Source organism: Somniosus microcephalus, chromosome 14 (assembly GCF_052327205.1).
Source record: "Somniosus microcephalus isolate GS21.2 chromosome 14, FLI_Smic_1.0, whole genome shotgun sequence".
Classification (NCBI taxonomy): domain Eukaryota; kingdom Metazoa; phylum Chordata; class Chondrichthyes; order Squaliformes; family Somniosidae; genus Somniosus; species Somniosus microcephalus.
This window is the reverse complement of record NC_141000.1, coordinates 79,618,290-79,641,473: the sequence shown is the minus strand read 5'-3', so window position 1 is coordinate 79,641,473 and position 23,184 is coordinate 79,618,290. Positions and strand designations below refer to the sequence as shown.

The 23,184-nt window shown below is 46.1% G+C and overlaps 1 protein-coding gene across 2 annotated transcripts in view; it reads right to left on the bottom strand.

Moving 5' to 3' along the window:
- igsf3 (immunoglobulin superfamily, member 3) overlaps positions 1-23,184 on the bottom strand; it is a 209,841-nt gene that overhangs the window by 44,664 nt on the left and 141,993 nt on the right. The window contains exons 3-6 of one of the 2 annotated variants that reach the window (XM_086006761.1): positions 15,179-15,586; positions 13,840-14,229; positions 7,808-8,209; positions 6,492-6,893 (exon numbers count right to left, since the gene is read on the bottom strand). In XM_086006761.1, the coding sequence (XP_085862887.1) occupies positions 6,492-6,893; positions 7,808-8,209; positions 13,840-14,229; positions 15,179-15,586 (1,602 nt within the window). The remainder of the gene's footprint in view (positions 1-6,491; positions 6,894-7,807; positions 8,210-13,839; positions 14,230-15,178; positions 15,587-23,184) is intronic. The other variant, XM_086006762.1, reaches the window with a different exon arrangement.

Sequence of the window (23,184 nt, the reverse complement as noted above, 5' to 3'; positions counted from 1 at the left end):
AGGGCACAGAATGTACTCTGGGTGGGGGACTTCAATGTCCATCACCAAGAGTGGCTCGGTAGCACCACTATTGACTGAGCTGGCCAAGACCTGAAGGACATAACTGCCAGTCTGGGCATGCAACAGGTGGTGAGAGAACCAACACGAGGGAAAAACCTACTTGACCTCGTCCTCACGAATTTACCTGTCGCAGAGGTATCTGTCCATGACAGTACTGGTAGCAGTGACCACCGCACAGTCACTGTGGAGACGAAGCCCTGTCTTCATACTGAGGACACCCTCCATTGTGTTGTGTGGCACTACCACCGTGCTAAATGGGATAGATTCAGAACAGATCTAGCAACTTAAAACTGGGCATCCATGAGGCGCTGTGGGCCATCAGCAGCAGCAGAATTGTATTCCACCACAATCTGTAACCTCATGGCCCTGCATATCCCTCACTCTAGCATTACCATCAAGCCAGGGGACCAACCCTGGTTCAATAAGGAATGTAGAAGAGCATGCCAGGAGCAGCACCAGGCGTACCTAAAAATGAGGTACCAACCTGGGTAAGCTGCAACATAGGACTACATGCATGCTAAGCGATCCCACAATCAATGGATCAGATCAAAGCACTGCAGTCCTGTCACATCCAGTTGTGAATGGTGGTGGACCATTAAACAACTAACGGGAGGAGGAGGCTTCATGAATATCTCCATCCTCAATGATGGTGGAGCCCAGCACATGAGTGCAAAAGGCTTAAGGGTTTGCAACCATCTTCAGCCAGAAGTGCCGTGTGGATGATCCATATCGGCCTACCCCTGAGGTCCCCACCATCACAGAAGCCAATCTTCAGCCAATTCGATTCACTCCACGTGATATCAAGAAATGGCTGAGCACACTGGATACAGCAAAGGCTATGGGCCCGACAACATCCCAGCTATCATGCTGAAGACTTGTGCTCCAGAACTAGCCACGCCTCTAGCCAAGCTGTTCCAGTACAGCTACAACACTGGCATCTATCCGACAATGTGGAAAACTGCCCAGGTATGTGCTGTCCACAAAAAGCAGGACAAATCCAATCCGGCCAATTACCGACCCATCAGTCTACTCTCAATCATCACCAAAGTGATGGAAGTTGCCATCGACAGTGCTATCAAGCACTTACTCAGCATTAACCTGCTCACGGATGCCCAGTTTGGGTTCCGCCAAGACCACTCGGCTCCCGACCTCATTACAGCCTTGGTCCAAACATGGACAAAGGAGCTGAATTCCAGAGGTGAGTTGAGAGTGACTGCCCTTGACATTAAGGCAGCATTTGACCGAGTGTGGCATCAAGGAGCCCTAGTAAAACTGAAGTCAATGGGAATTGGGGGGAAAACGCTCCACTGGCTGGAGTCATACCTAGCACAAAGGAAGATGGTTGTGGTGGTTGAAGGTCAATCATCACAGCCCCAGGTCATCGTTGCAGGAGTTCCTCAGGGCAGTGTCCTAGACCCAACCATCTTCAGCTGCTTCATCAATGAACTCCCCTCCAAGGTCAGAAATGGGGATGTTCACTGATGACGCCACAGTGTTCAGTGCCATTCACAACTCCTCAGATAATGAAGCAGTCCATGCCCGCATGTAACAAGACCTGGACGACATTCAGGCTTGGGCTGATAAGTGGCAGGTAACATTCGCGCCACAGAAGTGCCAGGCAATGACTATCTCCAACAAGCGAGAGTCTAACCACTTCCCCTTGACATTAAACGGCATTGCCATCGCCGATTCCCCCACCATCAACATCCTGGGGGTCACCATTGACCAGAAACTTAACTGGACCAGCCACATAAATACTGTGGCAACAAGAACAGGTCAGAGGCTAGGTATTCTGCGGCGAGTGTCTCACCTCCAGACTCCCCAAAGCCTTTCCACCATCTACAAGACACAAGTAAGGAGTGTGATGGAATACTCTCCACTTGCCTGGATGAGTGCAGCTCCAACAACACTCAAGAAGCTCGACACCATCCAGGACAAAGCAGCCCGCTTGATTGGCACCCCATCCACCACCTTAAACATTCACTCCCTCCACCACTGGCGTACCGTGGCTGCAGTGTGTACCATCTACAAGATGCACTGCAGCAACTCACCAAGGCTTCTTCGGCAGCACCTCCCAAACCTGCGATCTCTTCCACCTAGAAGGACAAGGGCAGCAGGCACATGGGAACACCACCACCTCCAAGTTACACACCATCCTGACTTAGAAGTAGATCGCCAATCCTTCATCATCGCTGGGTCAAAATCCTGGGACTCCCTCCCTAACAGCACTGAGTACCTTCACCACACGGACTGCAGCAGTTCAAGGTGGCGGCTCACCACTACCTTCTCAAGGGAAACTAGGGATGGGCAATAAAGGCTGGTCTTGCCAGCGACGCCCACATCCCATAAACGAATAATTAAAAAAAATCCTTGTAAATCTTCTCTGCACCCTCTCCAGTGCCTCTATATCCTTTTTATAATACGGCGACCAGAACTGTACGCAGTACTCAAAGTGTGGTCTAACCAAGGTTCGATACAGGTTTAGCATAACTTCCCTACTTTTCAATTCTATGCCTCTAGAAATAAACCCTAGTGCTTGGTTTGCTTTTTTGTTGTGGCCTTGCTAACCTGCGTCACAACTTTTATTGATTGGTGTATTTGTACTCCGAGATCACTTTGTTCCTCTACCCCATCTTGACTTGCACCCTCCAAGTAATAAGTGACCTCCCTATTCTTCCTACCAAAATGTAATACCTCACATTTATCTGTGTTGAATGTCATTTGCCAATTATATGCCCATTCTGCAAGTTTATTAATGTCCTCCTGTAATGTTGCAGTCCTCCTCAGTATTGACTATCCCCTTCCCCCGCACCCCCCCACCCCCCCCCCGACAAATTGGTGTAATTCTCAAATTTAGAAATTGTGTTTGGTTCCAAAGTCTAAATCGTTAATATAAATTGTGAAGAACAGTGGTCCCAGCACTGATCCTTGTGGAACACCACTACCCACCTTCTGCCACTGTGAATAGCTGCCTTTAACCCTACTCTCTGCTTTCTGTCTTGAAGCCAGCTAGCTATCCATTCTGCTACTTGTCCCCTGACTCCGCATTCTCTGACCTTGTTCATCAGTTTATTATGGGGTACCTTATCGAAGGCCTTTTCAAAATCTAAATTACATCTACGGCATTACCATTATCTACTCTCTCTGTTACCTCTTCAAAAATTTGAATGAAATTGGTCAAGCAAGACTTTCCCTTTTGAAATCCATGCTGACTATTCATTACTATGTTTCTGGTTTCTAGATGTTCTTCTATTTTCTACTTTAGTAGGGATTCCATTATTTTTCCTACCACCGATGTTAAGCTGACTGGTCTATAATTCCCTGGGTATGTTCTATCCCCCTTCTTAAATATAGGTATTACGTTAGCTATCCGCCAGTCCTCTGGCACTATACCTTTTTCTAACAAATTATTAAATATGTGTAGTAATGCCTCTGCTATCTGTTCCCTAGATTCTTTTAAAATGCGTGGATGCATCCGGACCAGGGGTTTTATCCTCTTTGAGTTTGATTCGTTTATTTAATATATCCCCTCTTTTTAATTTTAAATGCACTTATCTCATCACTAATTTCATCATCCAATGCCATGTCCACCTGTTCTATCTCCCTGGTAAATGCTGAAGCAAAATAATTATTTAGTATTTCTGCCATCTCTCTATCATTACCTGTGGTATTATCCTGTCTATCCCTTAATGGCCCTATTCCCATCCCAACCTTCCTTTCTTTATCAGTGTGCCTGTAAAATATTTTACTATTTTGTTTTATGTTCCATGATAATTAAATTTCATAGTTCCTCTTTACCTTCCTAATTGTTTTTTTGACTTCTCTCCTAATCTCTTCGTATTCTCCCTTATCATGCACTCCCCTGCTGTCTATGTACTTAATGTATGCCTCTTTCCTTACTCTCAATTGTTCCCATATGGCTTCATTCAGCCATGGAGTCTCATTAATGTTTAGTTTGTTCTTTCCTTTTAGCAGAATATATTGTTCCTGCACTGTTGAAAACCATTTTAAATGTTTGCTATTGGTGTTCTACATCGTTCTTTGCCAATATTGTTGCCCATTTCATTTTCCCAAGTTCTATTCTCAGCCCCATAAAATCAGCTTTTCTCCAATCTATTACCCAGGTTTTCGTCATACTTATGTCCTTCTCAATTATCATCTTAAAGCATATTAAATTATGACCACTATTGCCTAGATGTTCCCCTACTTTTACTTCTCTTATCTGCTCTTTTTCATTCTGCATTACTAAATTCAATAGCGATTCCTGCCTTGTTGGACTTTTTACATATTGGGTTAGAAAGGAGTCCTGTACACATTGTCAGAACTCCTGTCCCTTATCCTCTTTACCTACCTCTTCTGTCCAATTAATATTGGATACTTTGGTACCCGTTTTGCATCTGTAAAACAGGCGCAGCATCATTCAATTTCTAGGCCTATATGTTCTATTGGACGTTCTCCCCTGTGATATCTCTCAGCCCCTTCCTTCATCTCTTTGTGTTTCAGGATTGCTGAACTTGTGCATTATTTCTGTTGCCCTGGAAAGATGCTGAGGAAAATGCCATCAAGTCAGAAATAAGACCCATCCAGCATCATAAATAAACATACACTACATTAATGGTGATTTGAAAATATTTATGGCAGCCCTCAGAATTCCTAATGAATGATTCAGGAGTTCAAAGAGTTAATGGGATAAATCTTCAATTTCTGGTGATTCTGGTGAATGGCTCAGGAGATTAACATTCGGTACTACTAATGCACAGTGACTCTAATTACTGCTCTGACAGAACAGTGAGAACATTAATGGCCACTGGCTCCATTCAATACTACTTGCAGGAAATGAGCTTTGACGCAAAGCTGACTTGAAGACCTCAAGGGACAACTACATTTAAGACTGAAGTGGATGATGGAGAAGGGAGGGTGGGGTGAAGAGAGAGATGAAGTCTAAACTATGGACTGGAAGGGCAGGGGAGAGAGACTGACTGACTGACAGACAGAATTAGTTATTATGTTCTTTGGTGCTTTTAAAGAAGCTTCTTTACAGTAGTGAAGAGAGGATAGCTGCATGGCATTTACTGATGCAATGAAATCACCTGCAAACAGAACATGACATCTGTGTGATGTAGTAGTGCTTTGAGACAAATTGTGTCTTTTATGTTAGAAAATGAATGTAAGCGTTTGCCAAATATTGTTCAATAAACACAGTGCCTTGGTTTTCTGATAGTTCAGCAAGTTTATCCACCGAGTATCTGAGCCATAGAAGGCCCAGATTTGCCCTCCAGTTGTGCTGAGTTAGCTGATCTGAGCCATCGTGGCTCGGTTGGTAGCACTCTCGCCTGAGTCAGAAGGTTGTGGGTTCAAGTTCTAGGCTGACACTCCAGTGCAGTACTGAGGGAGTGCTGCAGTCTCGGAGATGCCAACTTTCTATGAGACGTTAAACCGAGGCCCCGTCTGCTCTCTCAGGTGGGCGTAAAAGATCCCATGGCACTATTTTGAAGAAGAGTAGGGGAGTTATAATGGCCAATGGTTATCCCTCAATTAACATCACTGGAAAAAAAAAGCAGATTATCATTGCTGTTTGAGGGAGCTTGCTGTGTACAAATTGCCTTCCGTGTTTCCTACATTACAATAACTACACTTCAAAAGTACATAATTGGTTGTAAAGCATTTGGAAGGTCATGAAAAGCACTGTATAAATGCAACTCTTTCTTTTCTTTCTTTATAATTGGTCTCAATGTCCCTGGGTTAGTGAGGGGAAAATAACTGGGGATCCTGTTGACTATCGCTAGCCAAACCCTGCTGGAAGTGTGTGTGTTCATGTTGAGTAAACATGAGATCAGCCTTGACATCACATACAACAACCAACCAACACTCACTATCAAGATTCGCACATGCTTCTGGCCTCCCGGGGCAAGATACCATAGGGCAACCCAACACCTGTGAAACTACCTTGGCAAGTAATCGATGCCTTCAAGAGAGAAGAGGGGCAAAAATTGGCAGAAAAAATGGTGTCTTGTTGAAATGTATATTGCCAACCACATAACATCACTTTAGTAAACATATGTGTGTATGCGAAAAGCAAGACCACAATGCAGAGTTTCTTGGAGTTAAAAGTTTAGAGCACTGTGCTCCTCAGTAATTACTAGGAGATTTGCTGCTTAAGATTTTATAAGAATTCTTGGGTCTCATATTAGTCTATCCAAATATTGTAAACCAAAGTATTCTGGGCTGTAGCATGTTAATAAGGCGATTAACAGATTATTTAGGAATTTACGTAGCTTGTGCCGTACTACAGAATTGAAAACAGGCAGGGCGACTGAAGGACAAGACTACAGGTACACAGACATATTGATGTATTGAACGATGACAAATAAATGGCTAGTAAGGCTGACAGCTATGTTAACTCTAGTTGAGCAAGAAGGCCGTGCACTTACCTGGGGGTTTAACCTTCACCTCCAGAATATTTGAAGATTTACTGGTTTTCCTCACCCATTGGTCCATCTGGTTTTGGTGCCACAGTTCAGCAATGCACTGGTATCTCCCAGCCTCCAAGTCACTGGCTTTAGAGACAACCAGGCGGACATTATTGGACAAGGTCTTTACTATCATTGTTTTACTTTTAAAATTTGTTGCCTTGTCCCCCCATGCAATGGATGTGTCATGTGCAAAAGTGATTATATCATAGCTGTTGCTTGATCCAGCAGGCTGGAATTTCCACATTACAGATACCGGCACTCGGGAAGGATAGGTGGGCCTGAGGAAACACTGGAGCTCAAATGCATTGTTGTAGATCACTGATGGTGTTCGAGTTATTGCAGTAACGCTGAAGCCGGTTTCTGTGAAAGGTCAATAAAAGGTGTTAGCATCAACTTCCATAAATACTTTATTTCACAGAAGGATTGCAAGATCTTTTCCCTTCCCCCCACACCCTGCCCCCTTCCTTCCTGAAGGCACCCCATTTGTACTGGGGTATCATTCCATAGGGGTTGGCCATCCAACAATGAATTACCTGTGCAGCCATTTTTTGTATGTAACCCCAGCCAGTGAATGTTATTTGACCATGGGGATATCTCAGCTCAGCCCAGTTAGATTTTGGATTGTCAAGTCTTAAACAGACTTTTGACTTGGCTCCAAACAAGCATATGACAAACCACCTCAAAAAGATCACATTTACCTCCTGTCCCACCTCAAGGAGGATAGTCAATAGTTAGTCATGAAGCAACTCACAAACATGAGTTAGGCGAAGTGTGTACCAGGAACTCTTCACGAGTGACACGGTGAGCAGCTCAACTCACCAGAAAATGTGCGAGTGCATTGGCACTGTCCTCCTGATCACAGCATGTCCCAACAAGTGGTCGTTCCACCAGTTAGAGGTGCAGAGTTTCAGCAGACACTTGTCTCTCTACAACTCAATCAAGGTGGATCCAATCCAATGTCCTTGCACTGAAAATATCATGCTACACTCATTTTTAATTTTTAATCTCTACCCAATTACATACTTCAGAAGATGAGATTCTAGTATTATAACTGAAATATGTTATTTCATCAATATCTCCACATTGAGCTAACTGACATTCACCTGTGACTTTATTACTCTTGATTATTTCAGTCAATGATTATCACTGCCATAACATATCAGGTATTAATATATTCCACATAAAATGCTCCTTTTAAATAATCAGACAGTAATTAGACTAGTGCCCAGAAAATTTTCAGCTCTCAGACATGCTTTTCTGGTGTGAGCACTTACCAAGAGGAGTTACCACCGCTACAACATGAGCAGATTGTTTTCCTATTCGCTGCCAATCTCCACCCACGTTCATGATCCATTCAGCCACCGTACAAACATACTCTCCATCATCCAATATCACTGCATTGTGTAGCTGCAGCATGAAAGAATCTGGCCGCCGTTTGACCAGTCTGAGGTCTCCATTAGCACCACGCTTATGGTAGAGTGTACCAATAACCTGAGTACCGTCCTGGTCCAAGCTGATGACGTCAATGACCTTTCTCTGTTTGTTTATTAACTGCCAGATGACAGAGAGGCGACTGTGGTTCCTGATTGCCGAATGAACATCACAGGCAAACTGGAGCAAGTTGCCCTCCAAAACCTTGGTAGTGTTACTGGTAACAGTCGTACTCAGACTACTTTCTGCAGGAAACAAAATACTTTTAGTGCAACTGGTAGTTTTGTAGAAAGACAACTGTAACAGATCTGGGGATCCATCTTGTTTTTAGATCATAAGAATCGATACATTTTATATTTTATGAGAATCTGTAGCTATGCCAATATTGTAACAATTAAAAATATGGCTTTTGTAACTGTTTTCTGGGAGAGATTTCTGTTCTCTTTGTGACGGACAGAATAAGCAATAGCATCGACTTTTCGATCAATGTTACTTTAATGCTGACAGTAATCTATTTTACTGGTAAAAGTTCTGGCTAAACTGCTTGGGATTAACAGACAGGTGTGGCAGAAGGGGGAAGGTTGGTGTGTTGTTTGTTTTTGTATTTGTCTATAAGTTGTCAATGATTAGGTCTAGATTGGTTGGCCAGACACCAATGTTAATCTGTGAGAAGAAATACCATTATTTTCCCAAATGGTTGAACCATCAGAAATAATTTAAATGTTTTCAAAAGCTAACCAGCTTCATATTATGTCAGAATTAGCATCTCCTGGTAAAGGAGATGCCGTGTGTTATTGTTAATCAACATAGTATGCAAACTATCTCCTCTCGTTCCGATTCTGATTTAGCCAGAAGCTGCCTAAATCTGGAGATAAATTTGGCATGGTTTCCCCAGTGCTTTAGTTGAGTTGGTGCAGTGGCTGCGGGTGAGGCAGGACCCAGTGTGTGCAACTCTGTGCATTTTAAGTTTTAAAAAAATCACAAAAGAGTTTGTTGCTTTGAGGACAGTAATGTTACTTTTTCAAAAATATGGTGATACATTTGTGGTTCTGTATAATCTTACTTCAGAAAATATTGTTTTAAATTTTTAGCCTGAGCTAGACTCTCTGGCAGTATTGTGCTTTTCATTGGTTTGGAGAGACCACATAATGTGTAAACCACATTATTTTCAATGCGTAGCCCAATGGTAGAAAAGTTCATTGTTCGTCACATGGCAATGCCATCCCAGATTATTTTCTAGATAAGATCAAACTTGAGTTCACAGGAGATGTAGAGTTAGCTATGGAAGCTGACTTTTGCATTGACCATGAATAACAAATGTTGGAATGAATATATTAACATTACAGATGAATGAACTGTTTCAGTTGGACTTGCCTCTTCACAAGGACATTTCACTGGCAATTCCTACTTTTAAGCAAAGAGAGGATATAAGCCTGGAAGCTATTATGAGCAATGTTACTGTAACATGTTCATACCAAATTCTATTTTAATGGAGGGATTAACTCGTAAAAAGGGTGGATGTTGTAGACAGCATAAAAAGGGGACAGCACAGGCAAATAAGAGTAAATATGCAGTTGTTGCCACATCGTCTCTGAATTTAAAATGACAAATCTGTGAAGTTTAAACTAAAAAGGTTGGACTTCACTAGATTTTGGTTTTGAGCTGATCTCCAATTGCCAGTATAAATGGTTAATTTGGAAACTGGATCTCAAATGAGCAGCAACTGAATAGGGGCAGGTAGAAATTCTGATGGGACGGAGGGCAGGTGTCTACAGCTCTTTGCTCCTCCCCTTTATCTCAGCACATTGCTTTGATGTTGTTCTCTTGATCAGTTCATCTGATCTTTTTGAAAACCAGAAGTCAGAGCACTCCAATAAATGAGTGTCAGTACAAAGTACTTTCATGATGCTTTTCATTACTTCACAGAAGAGTCACAAACCATCATATGAAGAAATTAAAAATCTGGCATTAATGCCACAATGTAATGTTGCTTTTGTGAAAGTCAAGCGACTGTCACTTTGGGGGAAAGATGAAAGGCAAAAATTATCAAAGGGAAATGGTCTCAATGCTAACATTGGCTAGTGATTTTCAGTCACCCGTTCTGATAAGGTTTTGTTCGTGTCTGCATGAGTAATGCAATTGAGATTGGAAGCTGCAGGCGGAGATCTTGTCAGCTGGGCTGTCACTACAGCGTCTAATTCAGCGAAAATTATGTCACTCAAGATCAAAAGTTCTTGTTGCAAACACATGCTTTGGAATAAGATTGCTGCACAACAAAACTCTAGTTATAAAAATATCCGACAGTAGTTGGTGAGCTTTTAGCCCCTATGACATCGTTTGGGTTTCATTACTCTTAAAAGTATAATTCCGGTCCAAATAATCCTCTTCATATTATTCTGCATTTTTTTTCATATATATTTTGGGTCTGATAACTGAGCCATATTGAACCCAGGTTCCACGGTGAACAGTTAACAGAAACAAGCAGACACTTATGTAACCGTGGGAAAGGTATTTTTTACAGTTCCCTTGTATACTGATAAGAGTTGTGTCAGTAAACATTTCCGTACAGCCTAGAGCAACCTTGACAGTATAAGAACCACAACTTAACTCTCTGATTAGATTGTTTGAATTTAAAATATGAGACGTTAGTTGCAGAGTAAGATCACATGTGACAAAAAGCACACTAACTAAAGGCACTGCTGCATCAAATCAGCTTCTTTGTTTTTTTTAAAATTCGTTCATGGGATGTGGGCGTTGCTGGCACGGCCAGCATTTATTGTCAATCCCTATCTGCCCTTGAGAGGGTGGTGGTGAGCCACCTTCTTGAACCACTGCAGTCCGTGTGGTGAAGGTACTCCCACAGTGCTTTTAGGGAGGGAGTTCCAGGATTTTGATTCAGCGACGATGAAGTAACAGCGATATATTTCCAAGTCAGGATGGTGTGTGACTTGAAGGGGAACTTGGAGGTGGTGGTGTTCCCATGCACCTGCTGCCCTTGTCCTAGGTGGTAGAGGTCGCGGGTTTGGGGGACGCTGCCGAAGAAGCCTTGGTGAGTTGCTGCAGTGCATCTTGTAGAAGGTACACACTGCAGCCACGGTACGCCGGTGGTGGAGGGAGTGAGGGGGAGAAATTCAGTATTGTCCCGTTTGGGGCGCAATTATCGGCTGGACGCAAAGTTTAGCGCCTGGCTCTAATTATCGCCTCCGACTGCAAACTTCTATCGCCCCTGGAGGTGATTGGAGCGCTAAATCAGGCGCTACACACCTCTCTTAAGGCATTAACGCCGAGGAGCGAGACGCTACCTCAGAGTGCTGGCGAAGCTCATGTGATGTCAGTCAGCAATGGAACACAGACACACTAGTCTTAAAGGGGAGGGTCAATCTTGCTCTCCATCCACACCCTGCTCATTGCAGCCTTGAATCTCAGCCTGGAGAGACCTGTACATCAATTCTGTTGGAAAGAACAATGGAGAGGCCCAGGGAAAGAGCTCCGAGTGCAGCCCCCATAGACTCTTCTAAATCGATGCAAGGAAAGTCAAATCAAAATGAACCTGCAAAGTGCTGCTCAGTACCCAAAACTCCTTCACAAAGCATTGAATCTCTCCAGAAGTCTCTCTCTCTCTCTCTCTGAATGCGTGGTGCAAAAATGTCGCCAACAAAAAAAGGCAGGAAGCAGCCACCTTTAAATAGTGCTCCCCCAGTCCCTTCCCGACTGTAAAACGTTCCCCTCTACCTGCCATTGCTAGCGGCAGGCGGAAAGGCAGGGGGCGCCACTCAATATCCGGACCGGGGCGCTACCTGCTCGATTGATGGCACGATCTGCAGGCGCAGGAGATCGTGGCGGTAGTGCTTCACGCCGCCACAAAATGTCTGGTCAATTTTGCAAACATCGCCGCGCCCGGGCGCTAGTTGTTTTGCGCCCCATCTGAATTTTTCCCCCTGAATGTTTAAGGTGGTGGATGGGGTGCCAATCAAGCGGGGCTGCTTTGTCTTGGATGGTGTCGAGCTTCTTGAGTGTTGTTGGAGCTGCACTCATCCAGGCAAGTGGAGAGTATTTCATCACACTCCTGACTTGTGCCTTGTAGATGGTGGAAAGGCTTTGGGGAGTCAGGAGGTGAGACACTCGCTGCAGAATATCCAGCCTCTGACCTGCTCTTGTTGCCACAGTATTTATGTGGCTGGTCTAGCTAAGTTTCTGGTCAATGGTGACCCCCCCCAGGATATTGATGGTGGGGGATTCGGCAAGGGTAATGCCGTTGAATTTCAAGGGGCAGTGGTTAGACGCTCGCTTGTTAGAGATAGTCATTTCCTGGCACTTGTGTGGCGCGAATGTTATTTGCCACTTATCAACCCAAGCCTGAATGTCGTCCAGGTCTTGCTGCATGCGGGCATGGATTGCTTCATTATCTGAGGAGTTGCAATTGGCACTGAACACTGTGCAGTCATCTGCGAACCTCCCCACTTCTGAACTTATGATGGAGGGAAGGTCATTGATTAAGCAGCTGAAGATGGCTGGGCCTAGGACACTGCCCTGAGGAACTCCTGCAGCAATGTCCTGGGGCTGTGATAATTGACCTCCAACCACCACAACCATCTTCCTTTGTGCTAGATATGACTCCAGCCAGTGGAGACTTCTCCCTCCGATTCCCATTGACTTCAGTTGTACTAGGGCTCCTTGATGCCACACTTGGTCAAATGCTGCCTTGATGTCAAGGGCAGTCACTCTCACCTCACCTCTGGAATTCAGCTCTTTTGTCCATGTTTGGATCAAGGCTGTAATGAGGTCTGGAGCAGAGTGTTCCTAGCGGAACCCAAACTGGACATTAGTGAGCAGGTAATTGGTGAGTAAGTGCTGCTTGATAGCACTATCGACGACACCTTCCATCACTTTGCTGATGATTGAGAGTAGACTGATGGGGCAGCAATTGGCTGGATTGGATTTGTCATGCTTTTTGTGGACAGCACATACCTGGGCCGTTTTCCACATTGTCGGATAGATGCCAGTGTTACAGGTGTACTGGAACAGCTTAGCTAGAGGTGCGGCTAGTTCTGGAGCACAAGTCTTCAGCACGATAGCCGGGATGTTGTTGGGGCCCACAGCCTTTGCTGTATCCAGTGCGCTCAGCCATTTCTTGATATCACGTGGAGTGAATCGAATTGGCTGAAGACTGGCTTCTGTGATGGTGGGGACCCCAGGAGGAGGCCGATATGGATCATCCACTCGGCGCTCCTGGCTGAAGATGGTTGCAAACGCTTCAGCTTTTGTCTTTTGCACTCACGTTCTGGGCTCCACCATCATTGAGGATGGGGATATTCATGGAGCCTCCTTATTTACTGGTCCACCACATTCACGACTGGATGTGGCAGGATTGCAGAGCTTTGATCTGATCCGTTGATTGTGGGATCGCTTAGCTCTGACTATAGCATGCTGCTTCCGCTTTTTAGCATGCATGTAGTCCTGTGTTGCAGCTTCCCCAGGTTGGCACCGCATTTTTAGGTACGCCTGGTGCTGCTCCTGGCATGCTCTTCTACACTCCTTATTGAACCAGATTTGGTCCCCTGGCTTGATGGTAATGGCAGAGTGAGGGATATACTGGGCCATGAGGTTACAGATTGTGGTGGAATACAATTCTGCTGCTGATGGCCCACAGCGCCTCATGGATGCCCAGTTTTGAGTTGCTAGATCTGTTCTGAATCTATCCCATTTGGCACGGTGGTAATGCCACACAACACGATGGAGGGTGTCCTCAGTGTGAAGTCTGTTCGAAAGGTCGCACAAACGATTCTGGAATTGCACTGCAGTTATTCCTAGCCACCAAATGATTATATATTGTTAATTCTTAAAGGGCCAATAATATTTTTAGACAGTTACTTACTGACAGGCTGGACACTGATTAAAACTTTAGTAGATTTGTTAGTGTCTCTGGCAATGAATTCTCCTGTCACTGTTTTCTCATGCTCAGTGGCCCGACAATGATATTTGCCGCTGTCCTCCAGTTGAACATGGTAGATTTTCAGCAGGTACGTTGTATCAGTCTCCTTTGCAAACCTTACATATCCCAGACGCTCTCTGGTTGTGTATTCAACATTGACTGTTGGTACAGCATTACGGCCAATGTTGGCAATCTGTGTGCCATTAAAAATCCACAACACAGAGAAATATCGGTCCTGTATATTTTGAGCTTCAATGACACATCTTAACTCCATGGTATCGCCAGCTGTGAAAACTCTCCTTTCATTCTCCAATTGAACACTGAAGTTCTTATCTGTAACAGAACATGGACAGGAAGATAAAGATTAGAGCTTGGGAATCCAGCAGTAAAGAATTACAACTAAAAGCTCCTAATTCAAGTCCTAGGACTGTCTGAGACTGTTACCCATATCTGCCTACTGCAGTTTGTCCTCCCAGACTTCAAAGTTTCTTCGCCTCTCTCCTAAAATTTCTGACTCTGGCTGGGATATGTCAAGTGCTCGTTGGTTTATAATTGAGGTGGTCATTCTTCCTGAATAAGCCCAGGTAGTGAGTGTCAACTCAGAGTTTTGATGAAAGGTCATCGACCTGAAATGTTAACTCTGTTTCTCTCTCTCCACAGACGCTGTCTGACCTGCTGAGTGTTTCCAGCTTTTTTTGTTTTTATTTCCGATTTACAGCATCCATAATATTTTGCTTTCGTTTTCTTCTCAATAGGCTACTTGAGTCTGTCACCATGTGGTGTCCATACATGCACACGAACCAGCAAATCACTGAGACAGCAATAAGGAATAGTAACCCTCCCCAAGTGAGGAGTTCATCATTTTCCCGGAGCTGCTCAATGGAGTGCCTCACAATAGTAAAGTACACCAGTTGCTTGTAGCTGAAAGGGACTGCCAAATAGGCATGAATGCTACCAACTAAACCAAGCGGACACTAGAAGATCTGTCTAAGTAGCTGAGTATCGCTCATCCTCCAATATTTCCTCCCCAGATCCACACTTATATGGCCTCTACTTATCAATGGCTGACATGGCCTGACATTCAGAATGAACCAGCTGGGAGATCACCAGGCATAACCATCCTTTGCTGCTCTGGAACCCTGACTATGACCCTTTTAGTGTTACCTTTTTCACATCTTAGGTTATTATATGCCAACACATTATTCTCTGCTTATTTATATAATGGATATGCTGATTTTGATCACTGCTTTTGAATGATAACCACTATAAATCAGTGCCTTACCAGTAGCTTTTATATTCACAGTTGTTTTGTCAGTACGCTTGGTAGCTATGGTGTACCAAGACCTGTCTGGGTCTTGGATCCACTCTCTAGCCTCACAGTAAAACTCCCCCTGATCAAACGCCTGCAGTTTGTAGATGGTTAGTTTGAATGAAGTGGCTCCAATCTTGTCCAGCCGCACATCTCCCGATGCCTGTCTCTGCTTATATGACTCTCCAGGACGTAGGATGAAATCTCGTGTTAGCGAGATGACCTTGAGATTCTGATCTCCCTTCTGGAGGTACCATGAGACAGCCACGTGCGTGTGCTGGGAGGTTTGTTTGGATACTTCACAGACCAGTTCCAGAGAGTCACCTTCGACTTTATTCAGGGTCTGGGGTACTGATGTTGCACTGAGCGTGTCTGGAATGACTGTAAGAGAGAGACAAAAATGATCAATAGGGGCAGACACCACAAAAATGTATTTAAAACAGTTAAGTTCATCTAAGAGTAGTTGAGAGGTTGACACCCAATCATTTGAGAAACTGGATAAAGGTTGTTAATTTCTTGGATGGTCAATGCTGGTACTCTTTGCAGATCTGGAGGGAGAAAAAGCAGGAACTGCCTGTCTCACTTAACTCTAAAATATGCTTAATCCTGAACCCCCTGGAGGCTGGTTACAAGGCACCATTGATCCTCACCATGGAGAAGTTCACAGCTTAATACAGTCCTTTAGGGTTAAAGCAGTGTTGCAGCTGGATATCAAAGGCGAGTGAGAAAAACATATGGAAAATAGGGAAGAGATGAAGGTTTGCATTACCCACAAGGAAAACCAACTCAGAGCAGCTTCAGCAGTAGCATTTGGCTCATTTTGTTTTTCAAGTTGTAGAATTACAGCGTGGATATTAACCTGTGAATGCATTGGTCTGAAACTCGATTAGCAGAGGTATTCACATATTTTCCAAAATTAAAGAGAGGGGAATTTCAGACAAATCCATTAAGCATTCCTGCACTCATATCCCAAGCTGTAACTCAAATGCCCAAGTCTAAAAAATAATTAACTTCCATACCTCCATAGTAGCTTTCCAGAACATTGTTATCCAAAGTCCAACTGCACAGAGAGTTAAGGATCACTGGGGCCCAGCAGGAGTCTCAAAATTCCAAGCCCCAGGCTGAGAGTCATAGAACGATACAGCACAGGAGGAGGCCATTCGACCTATTCGTGCCTGTGTTGGTTCTTTGAAAGAGCTATGATATTAGTCCCACTCCCCTACCCTTTCCCTATAGCCCTGCAAATGTTTCCCCTTCAAGTATTTATCCAATTCCCTTTTGAAAGTTATTTTTGAATCTGCTTCCACCGCCCTATCAGGCAGTGCATTCCAGATCACAACAACTCGTTGCATAAAAAATTCTCCTCATCCCACCTCTGGTTCTTTTGCCAATTACCTTAATTCTGTATCATCTGGTTACCGACCCTTATCCCACTGGAAACAGTTGCTCCTTATTTACTCTATCAAAACTCTTCATGATTTTGAACACCTCTATCAAATTACTTTCCTGACAGGATGGGCATCAGTTCTATATTATATATAATTCTAATTATTCCGATGCTCTCCAGTGCTGACCCCATTGGAATTTGCAGAATCAACGGAATTACATCTAAACCCACTACAGGTACAGTGGTACCTGCTTGTCCAATCCAGCTGGAAAATCAGACTCCTACTCACCACTGGGCAGTGGGTATGGTTGCCCAGGCGCTTTCTCCCCCCACCACCCCCAAGACTCAATAATGCTCCCCTTGACCCCCTGTGCAACAGGACTGATCCAATTTAAAAAACAGAAAAACAACCTTACCCTGTCTTCAGAGATTCAGGCTGCTCTACTTGCATGGATGCTCCTCCCCCAAGTAGAGGCACACTTGTGCCTATCTGGGGTCCAGTATGCCTCATCTCACTCAAGTCTACCGGTCTCCAGTAATTCACCATGTCCTTGCTGCGCTAGGGAAGTAGGATCTCCTAGCGAAGGGACTGACATCATTGGCCTTGTAAGGGACAGGGGAAGTTCTGTCCCTAACAAGGCCATTTGGGAAATCCCACAATTAGCAAGGACCTGGCACAACTGAGTCCCTGCTATATTTTGGTTACTTCTGCTGGACTCTTGCAGAAACTACCCACCCCGAGGTGAATTTGGGGCCATTATCTCCATCTGTACCAAATACATCTGATTGGATTTTTTAAACTGTCTTGAAATTCTATGATAGGCATGATTGTTTAATAAAACTCAAGGTCCTAGAATGCCAGAGTTGTCACTGGGATTATTTCATTTATTGATACTAATATGTTATAGGAAATATTGCATTTAAGGCAAGAGGCTTTAGTTATGTTATACTTTTTTGCATGATACTAAATTCACTACCTCAAATTGTTCCAACAACTAACACCAGTGACAGTAATTACAAGTTCTTTACCCTACATAGCAAAAGGTGGTCTCTCTAGACACAACTCAAGACGACACAGGGCCTGAAATGTGGTTGGGCCTGCTCCACTGGTGGAAGTGCAGTGGGGAGGGACATCTGCTGCTCGTAACACCGAATGTTGGCCTTGTCAGAGGTCCCAGGGTCAGTTCATTTAAATAACTCTGAGCAGGATAAGGGCGAGAGTCTTGCCAAAAACAGGACAGTAACCAGGAGGCCTTGAAAACCCGGGGTGGGGTGGGATGGGGGGGGTAAGGAGGAGGGTGAAACAAGGTCAGGAGCAGACCCAGAGCAGGATTTAAAAGTCTGCATATGGTTAAAGGGACTAGGTTCCTGGAGGGGAGATGAAGATGGCACCTGACAAGAGAGCAAAGAAGGAGGTTTCAAGCTTTGCAGACTACAACATGGTGGTGGTGCTGACCGAAATAAGGCAGAAGCAGGATGGAAACTTGCTTCAGGAGGCAAGAGACTTGCCAATGCAGCAGCTTGTGTCATGTGGAAGCAGGTGGCAAGGCAATCAACAGCAACTCCCTAACACCAAGGTCCACCACCCCCCCTCCCGCCCCCACAATGTAGGAAGAAATTTAATTACCTCACCAGGGCAGCAAGTGAATGCGACCTGCCAACTAAGAACCCTGACAGCTTGCTGATGCCCTCAGAGAAAATTCGTCACTCTCTGTGCTCAGTGTTGAGGTTCAGCATCATTGGGGTTTCAAAGAACACATACTGTCCATGTACGAGTCAGCTTGTCTGTCACAAACTCCTCCATTTACCATTCACTCGCATCTTGCAATGCATGCCAGCCCTTTGATGCTCATCTCCGATGTCCAAACATCTAAATACATCCTTCTGTTTCTCTACACACCGACAGTCAAATGAGATAAACATCACAGAGTGCTGCTGTTATTTCACATTTATGAATTCCGCTTGCAGGAGAAGTTGGCACACAATGCCATAGAGCAGCAGGCCACAGGTGGAGGTCTCTCAGACACCAAGCAATTGACCCAGTTAGAGGAAGAAGTCATGGCTATCCTAAGAGTAACTCCTCTTGAGCAAGAAAACCTGGAGGCTGTGAGCTCACAGTCAGTTTGTGATGATGAATCATTATATTGGAGGTGCTAATTATGGAAATAGAAGCGAGCATGAACAGAAATTGTAACTGAAAGACGATGAAGATAGCAGTAAGTGACAGCAGAAATCTGGTAACAAAAGCTTTTCTTTTGTTTCTTCAGAATCACGAAGCAAAGACGCAACAAGTGAAGCAGTAGAGAAAGCAATTCCAGGCCCTTCCACAGCTGGCAGCAGCCTCAGGCTCTCGGCCACCCCATCACTTTCAATCTCACCGGCTCAGATAAAGTGAATGGAAATCAGCAAAATACTATAGATGAGGAAATGTCACTGGGTTAATCCCAGAGCACAAGGAATCCAGAGGCTGAATGTGTGGAAGTACAGACTGATATTACTGAGTGGAGGCCAAGAAATGTCACTGCCAAGCAAGTGGATGATGACCTCAAGGGATCCTGCCATGAAAAGAGGATTGCTCATAGTACATCAGACACATTTGGAGGCACTGTACAGCTTCTCAGATATGCAGCCATTGATTGGCAAGGCAATGAGGCCCAATGCCATCCCCTTAGCACCATCTGAAAGGGCTTTACTTCAATGCAGTGCTTGCTGGAGAGAGTGGCAGCACCCGCAGCATCTGCATCTTTGACCCTAAATTATTTGGCATGCTGATAAGTCACTGTCTTCCAAGTGGAAGGATTAATGACTGGCCTTCAAATCTTGGGGACCATATGGAGATAGCAATGACTAATGGATTCTGAACTATCCAAAGCAGCATCAAAGAGGGCTTACAGGATAACCAGTAGCATCAATCTCTGGGCTTGATAATGCCAGTTTTTCCACAGGTCATGGAGCACCTGTATTCTGTACTTAGTTCAGGTGGGAGAGCTGCAGATTACACTGATGAGGAGCTTTCCCTCAGGACAGCAGCACCACAGAGACCTCAAGAAAATCCCCCCCGAATTCTTCATAAGTGAATAGGTCAGAACAGAACCAGGCCCTGGCTGAGCCGATATCTAATACACAGCCCATCGCGGACTATCTCAGAACTCAGCAGTCCTGAGTGAAAGGCCACCTTTGTCCCAAGAGGTTCATGATTGTCCTGAGGTGCCATCCACACCCAAGACCCCTGTTCCTCAGGTTGCACTTAGATATAATGTTAGAAGAGGTCTGTGGAAAAATGGGAAATACACCAGAGGTTTCACAGTGAAGCGTCATCATAAATATTGTACTGTAGGAATTGTCGAATTCCTAACTAATAACTGAGGTCGACTCAGGAGATCAAACAAACAGGTCTTTAATGTAAGACTAAATGAGTTCAAACAGTTTGTTGAGATCGATACAGGAGAACCACAAAAACAGGTCTTAACAGGATGGAGATTCCACGAGAACTGCCTGGGCAGTCACGTGGTTTGCGACGTGACGTCATCGCGTTTGCCCGTGTCTTAAAGGGGCCACGCCCTGTACATACAAACACTATATACAAGACACAGTAATGTCTAACACAATGGTACCGGCTTAGGCTGGTGTTAGAACATCGTTAAAGGGAATTATGTACAGCTGCCCAGAGTCATTCAGTGGCTCCGCCACATGCGCCCCCCCCAGAATTCGCTTTAACGGACAAAGTCAAACAGTGAGGGGGTCTGATGAGCCTGTCAGAACGACTCCTGTACTCCTGAGGTGGAGGCTCCTGGGCGGCTGGCGGTCTGGTGGGTGGTTGCACTTGGTCTGCTGTAACGGCGATGGGTGGCCGACCTCGTCTCGGCGGTTGTGCTGTCTCGACGGGGCGGCCGAGGTCCAGATGTGCTGGCTTTAAGCGGTCGACCGAAATGTGGTCCGGTTTACCACCGACATCTACCGTGAAGGTTTTGTCCCCTGTCTCCAACACGCGGAAGGGACCAGTATATGGTGCATTGAGTGGATCCCTATGAGCATCGTGGCGAATAAAGACGTACTCAGCCTTGTGAAGCTCCGGGGGAACGTGCAAACTCTGCAGCCCATGATGCGAAGTGGGCACCGGTGCGAAGCATCTGGCCGCCTCCTGGTGACTAGTAAGCTGGTCAGACGTGGACCACGACTTCATCGATGCTGGCAGGAAATCCCCCGGGACTCGCAGCGGCTGACCGTACACCAGCTCCGCTGATGACGAGTGAAGGTCTTCCTTGGGGGCCGTGCAAAGGCCCAACAGGACCCACGGTAGCTTGTCTGCCCATCCAGCGTCCTGGAGGCTGGCCCTCAGGGCGGCTTTCAGTGATCGGTGGAAGCGTTCACAGAGGCCATTCGCCTGTGGGTGGTAGGCTGTGTTGCGGTGCAATTTGACACCGAGTCCTTGGGCCACTGCATTCCAGAGTTCGGAGGAAAACTGTGGTCATCTGTCGGAAGAAATATCTGCGGGCACTCCGAAACAGGCGACCCAGGTGGAAATGAACACCCTGGCCACGTCCGCCGAAGTAGTGGATGACAGGGGAACCGCCTCCGGCCATCTGGTGGTGCGGTCAACCACGGTCAGGATGTGTGAAAAACCATGGGAGGGTGGGAGTGGTCCTACCAGGTCCACATTGACATGGTCAAAACGTCGCTCCGGAACTGTGAAGGTGGCCAACGGAGCTTTGACGTGGCGCTGTACTTTGGCCTTTTGGCAGACCACGCAGGTGTTGGTCCAGTCACGGACATCCTTGTGCATGCCATGTCATACGAATTTCGCTGACATCAGCTTCTGCGAGGCCTTCATTCCTGGGTGTGACAACCCGTGTATGGCGTCGAACACTTTACGGCGCCAGACGACCGGGCGAGGGTCCCATACGGAGATGTCACACAACAGCGTGGTACCTGCCGAATGGAACTTGACGTCAGCCAACCGGAGGCCAGTGACGGTCGTTCTGCAGGCTTGGACTTCTAGGTCTGAGGCTTGGTCTGCTGCCATGAGGGCGTAATCGATGCCCAAATGAACCATATTGACGGTCGCGCGGGAGAGGCAGTCTGCCACCAGGTTGTCCTTACCGGCCACATGCTGTATATCCGTGGTGAATTCGGATATGTAGGTCAGTTGACATTGCTGTCGGGATGACCACGGTTCAGCGGTCTTGGCCATGGCAAAAGTTAGTGGCTTATGATCCACAAAGGCGGTGAAAGGACGTCCTTCCAGGAGGAAGTGAAAATGGCGGATGGCCAGAAAAAGGGCGAGCAACTCCCGGTCGAACATGCTATATGCTCTCTCGTTCCGCCGTAGTTGGCGGCTGAAGAATGCCAACGGCTGCCACGTCCCGTTCACCCACTGCTCTTGCACGGCGCCGATTGCGTAGTCTGACACGTCGGTGGTAAGGGCGATGGTGGCTCCTGGCAGTGGGTGCGCCAGCATGGTTGCATTGGCTAAGGCGCTTTTGGTGTCGGCAAACGCTCGGGCCATGTCATCTGTCCAGTCTACCGGGTTCTTGCCAGTCTTGCCCTTGAGGGCCTCGTACAGGAGCTGCATGAGTAGTGCTGCCTTAGGCACGAAACGGTGGTAAAAGTTTACCATGCCTAGGAATTCCTGCAGGGCCTTAATGTTTTGCAGGCATGGAAAGGATATCACCGCCTCTACCTTCGCTTGTAAAGGAACCGCTCCCTCTGCGGTGATGCAATACCCCAGGAAATCAATTTGGTGCAGGCCAAACTGACACTTGGCCGGGTTGATAATCAGGCCGTGTTGGCCGAGGTGTCGAAAAAGGGTGCGTAGGTGACAGATATGTTCCTCTTTAGTAGGACTGGCGATTAGAATATCGTCCAGGTAGACGAAGAGGAACTTGAGGTCCCGCAGCACGGAGTCCATCAGGCGTTGGAAAGCCTGGGCGGCGTTCTTTAACCCAAACGGCATTCGCAAAAATCGAAGAGGCCGAATGGGGTGATGACTGCGGTTTTCTGGACGTCCTGTGGGTGCACTGGGACCTGGTGGTAGCCCCGTACGAGGTCGACTTTCGAGAAGACGGTGCTCCCTGCCAAATAGGCAGAGAAATCCTGGATGTGGGGGATCGGGTACCGATCAGGAGTGGTGGCGTCGATAGTCGCCGCATGGTCGCCATCCGCTGCCAGGCTTCAGGATGATATGGAGGGGTGAAGACCAGGGACTATTCGACCGGCGAATAATCCCTAACCGTTCCATGGTCGCGAACTCCGCCTTTGCGACCGCCAGCTTGCCAGGTTCCAGGCGCTGGGCTCGCGTGTAGACCGGGGGGCCATTGGTGGTGGTGTGGTGCTCAACACCATGTTTCGTGACTGTGGAGGAGAACGTGGGTCTTGTCAGGTTGGGAAATTCGGCGAGCAGACGAGCGAACTCGTCATGAGTCAGGAAAGCACAGGCGATGGTGCGCGACGTAGTGATACTGCGGTAACAAGGGATAGAATTGAAAGTTGCCGCGTTGATCAACCGCCGGTTCTTCACGTCGACCAGGAAGCTGTTGGCGCACAGGAAATCCGCGCCGAGAATGGGTTGAGAAACCTTGGCAGTAACAAACTC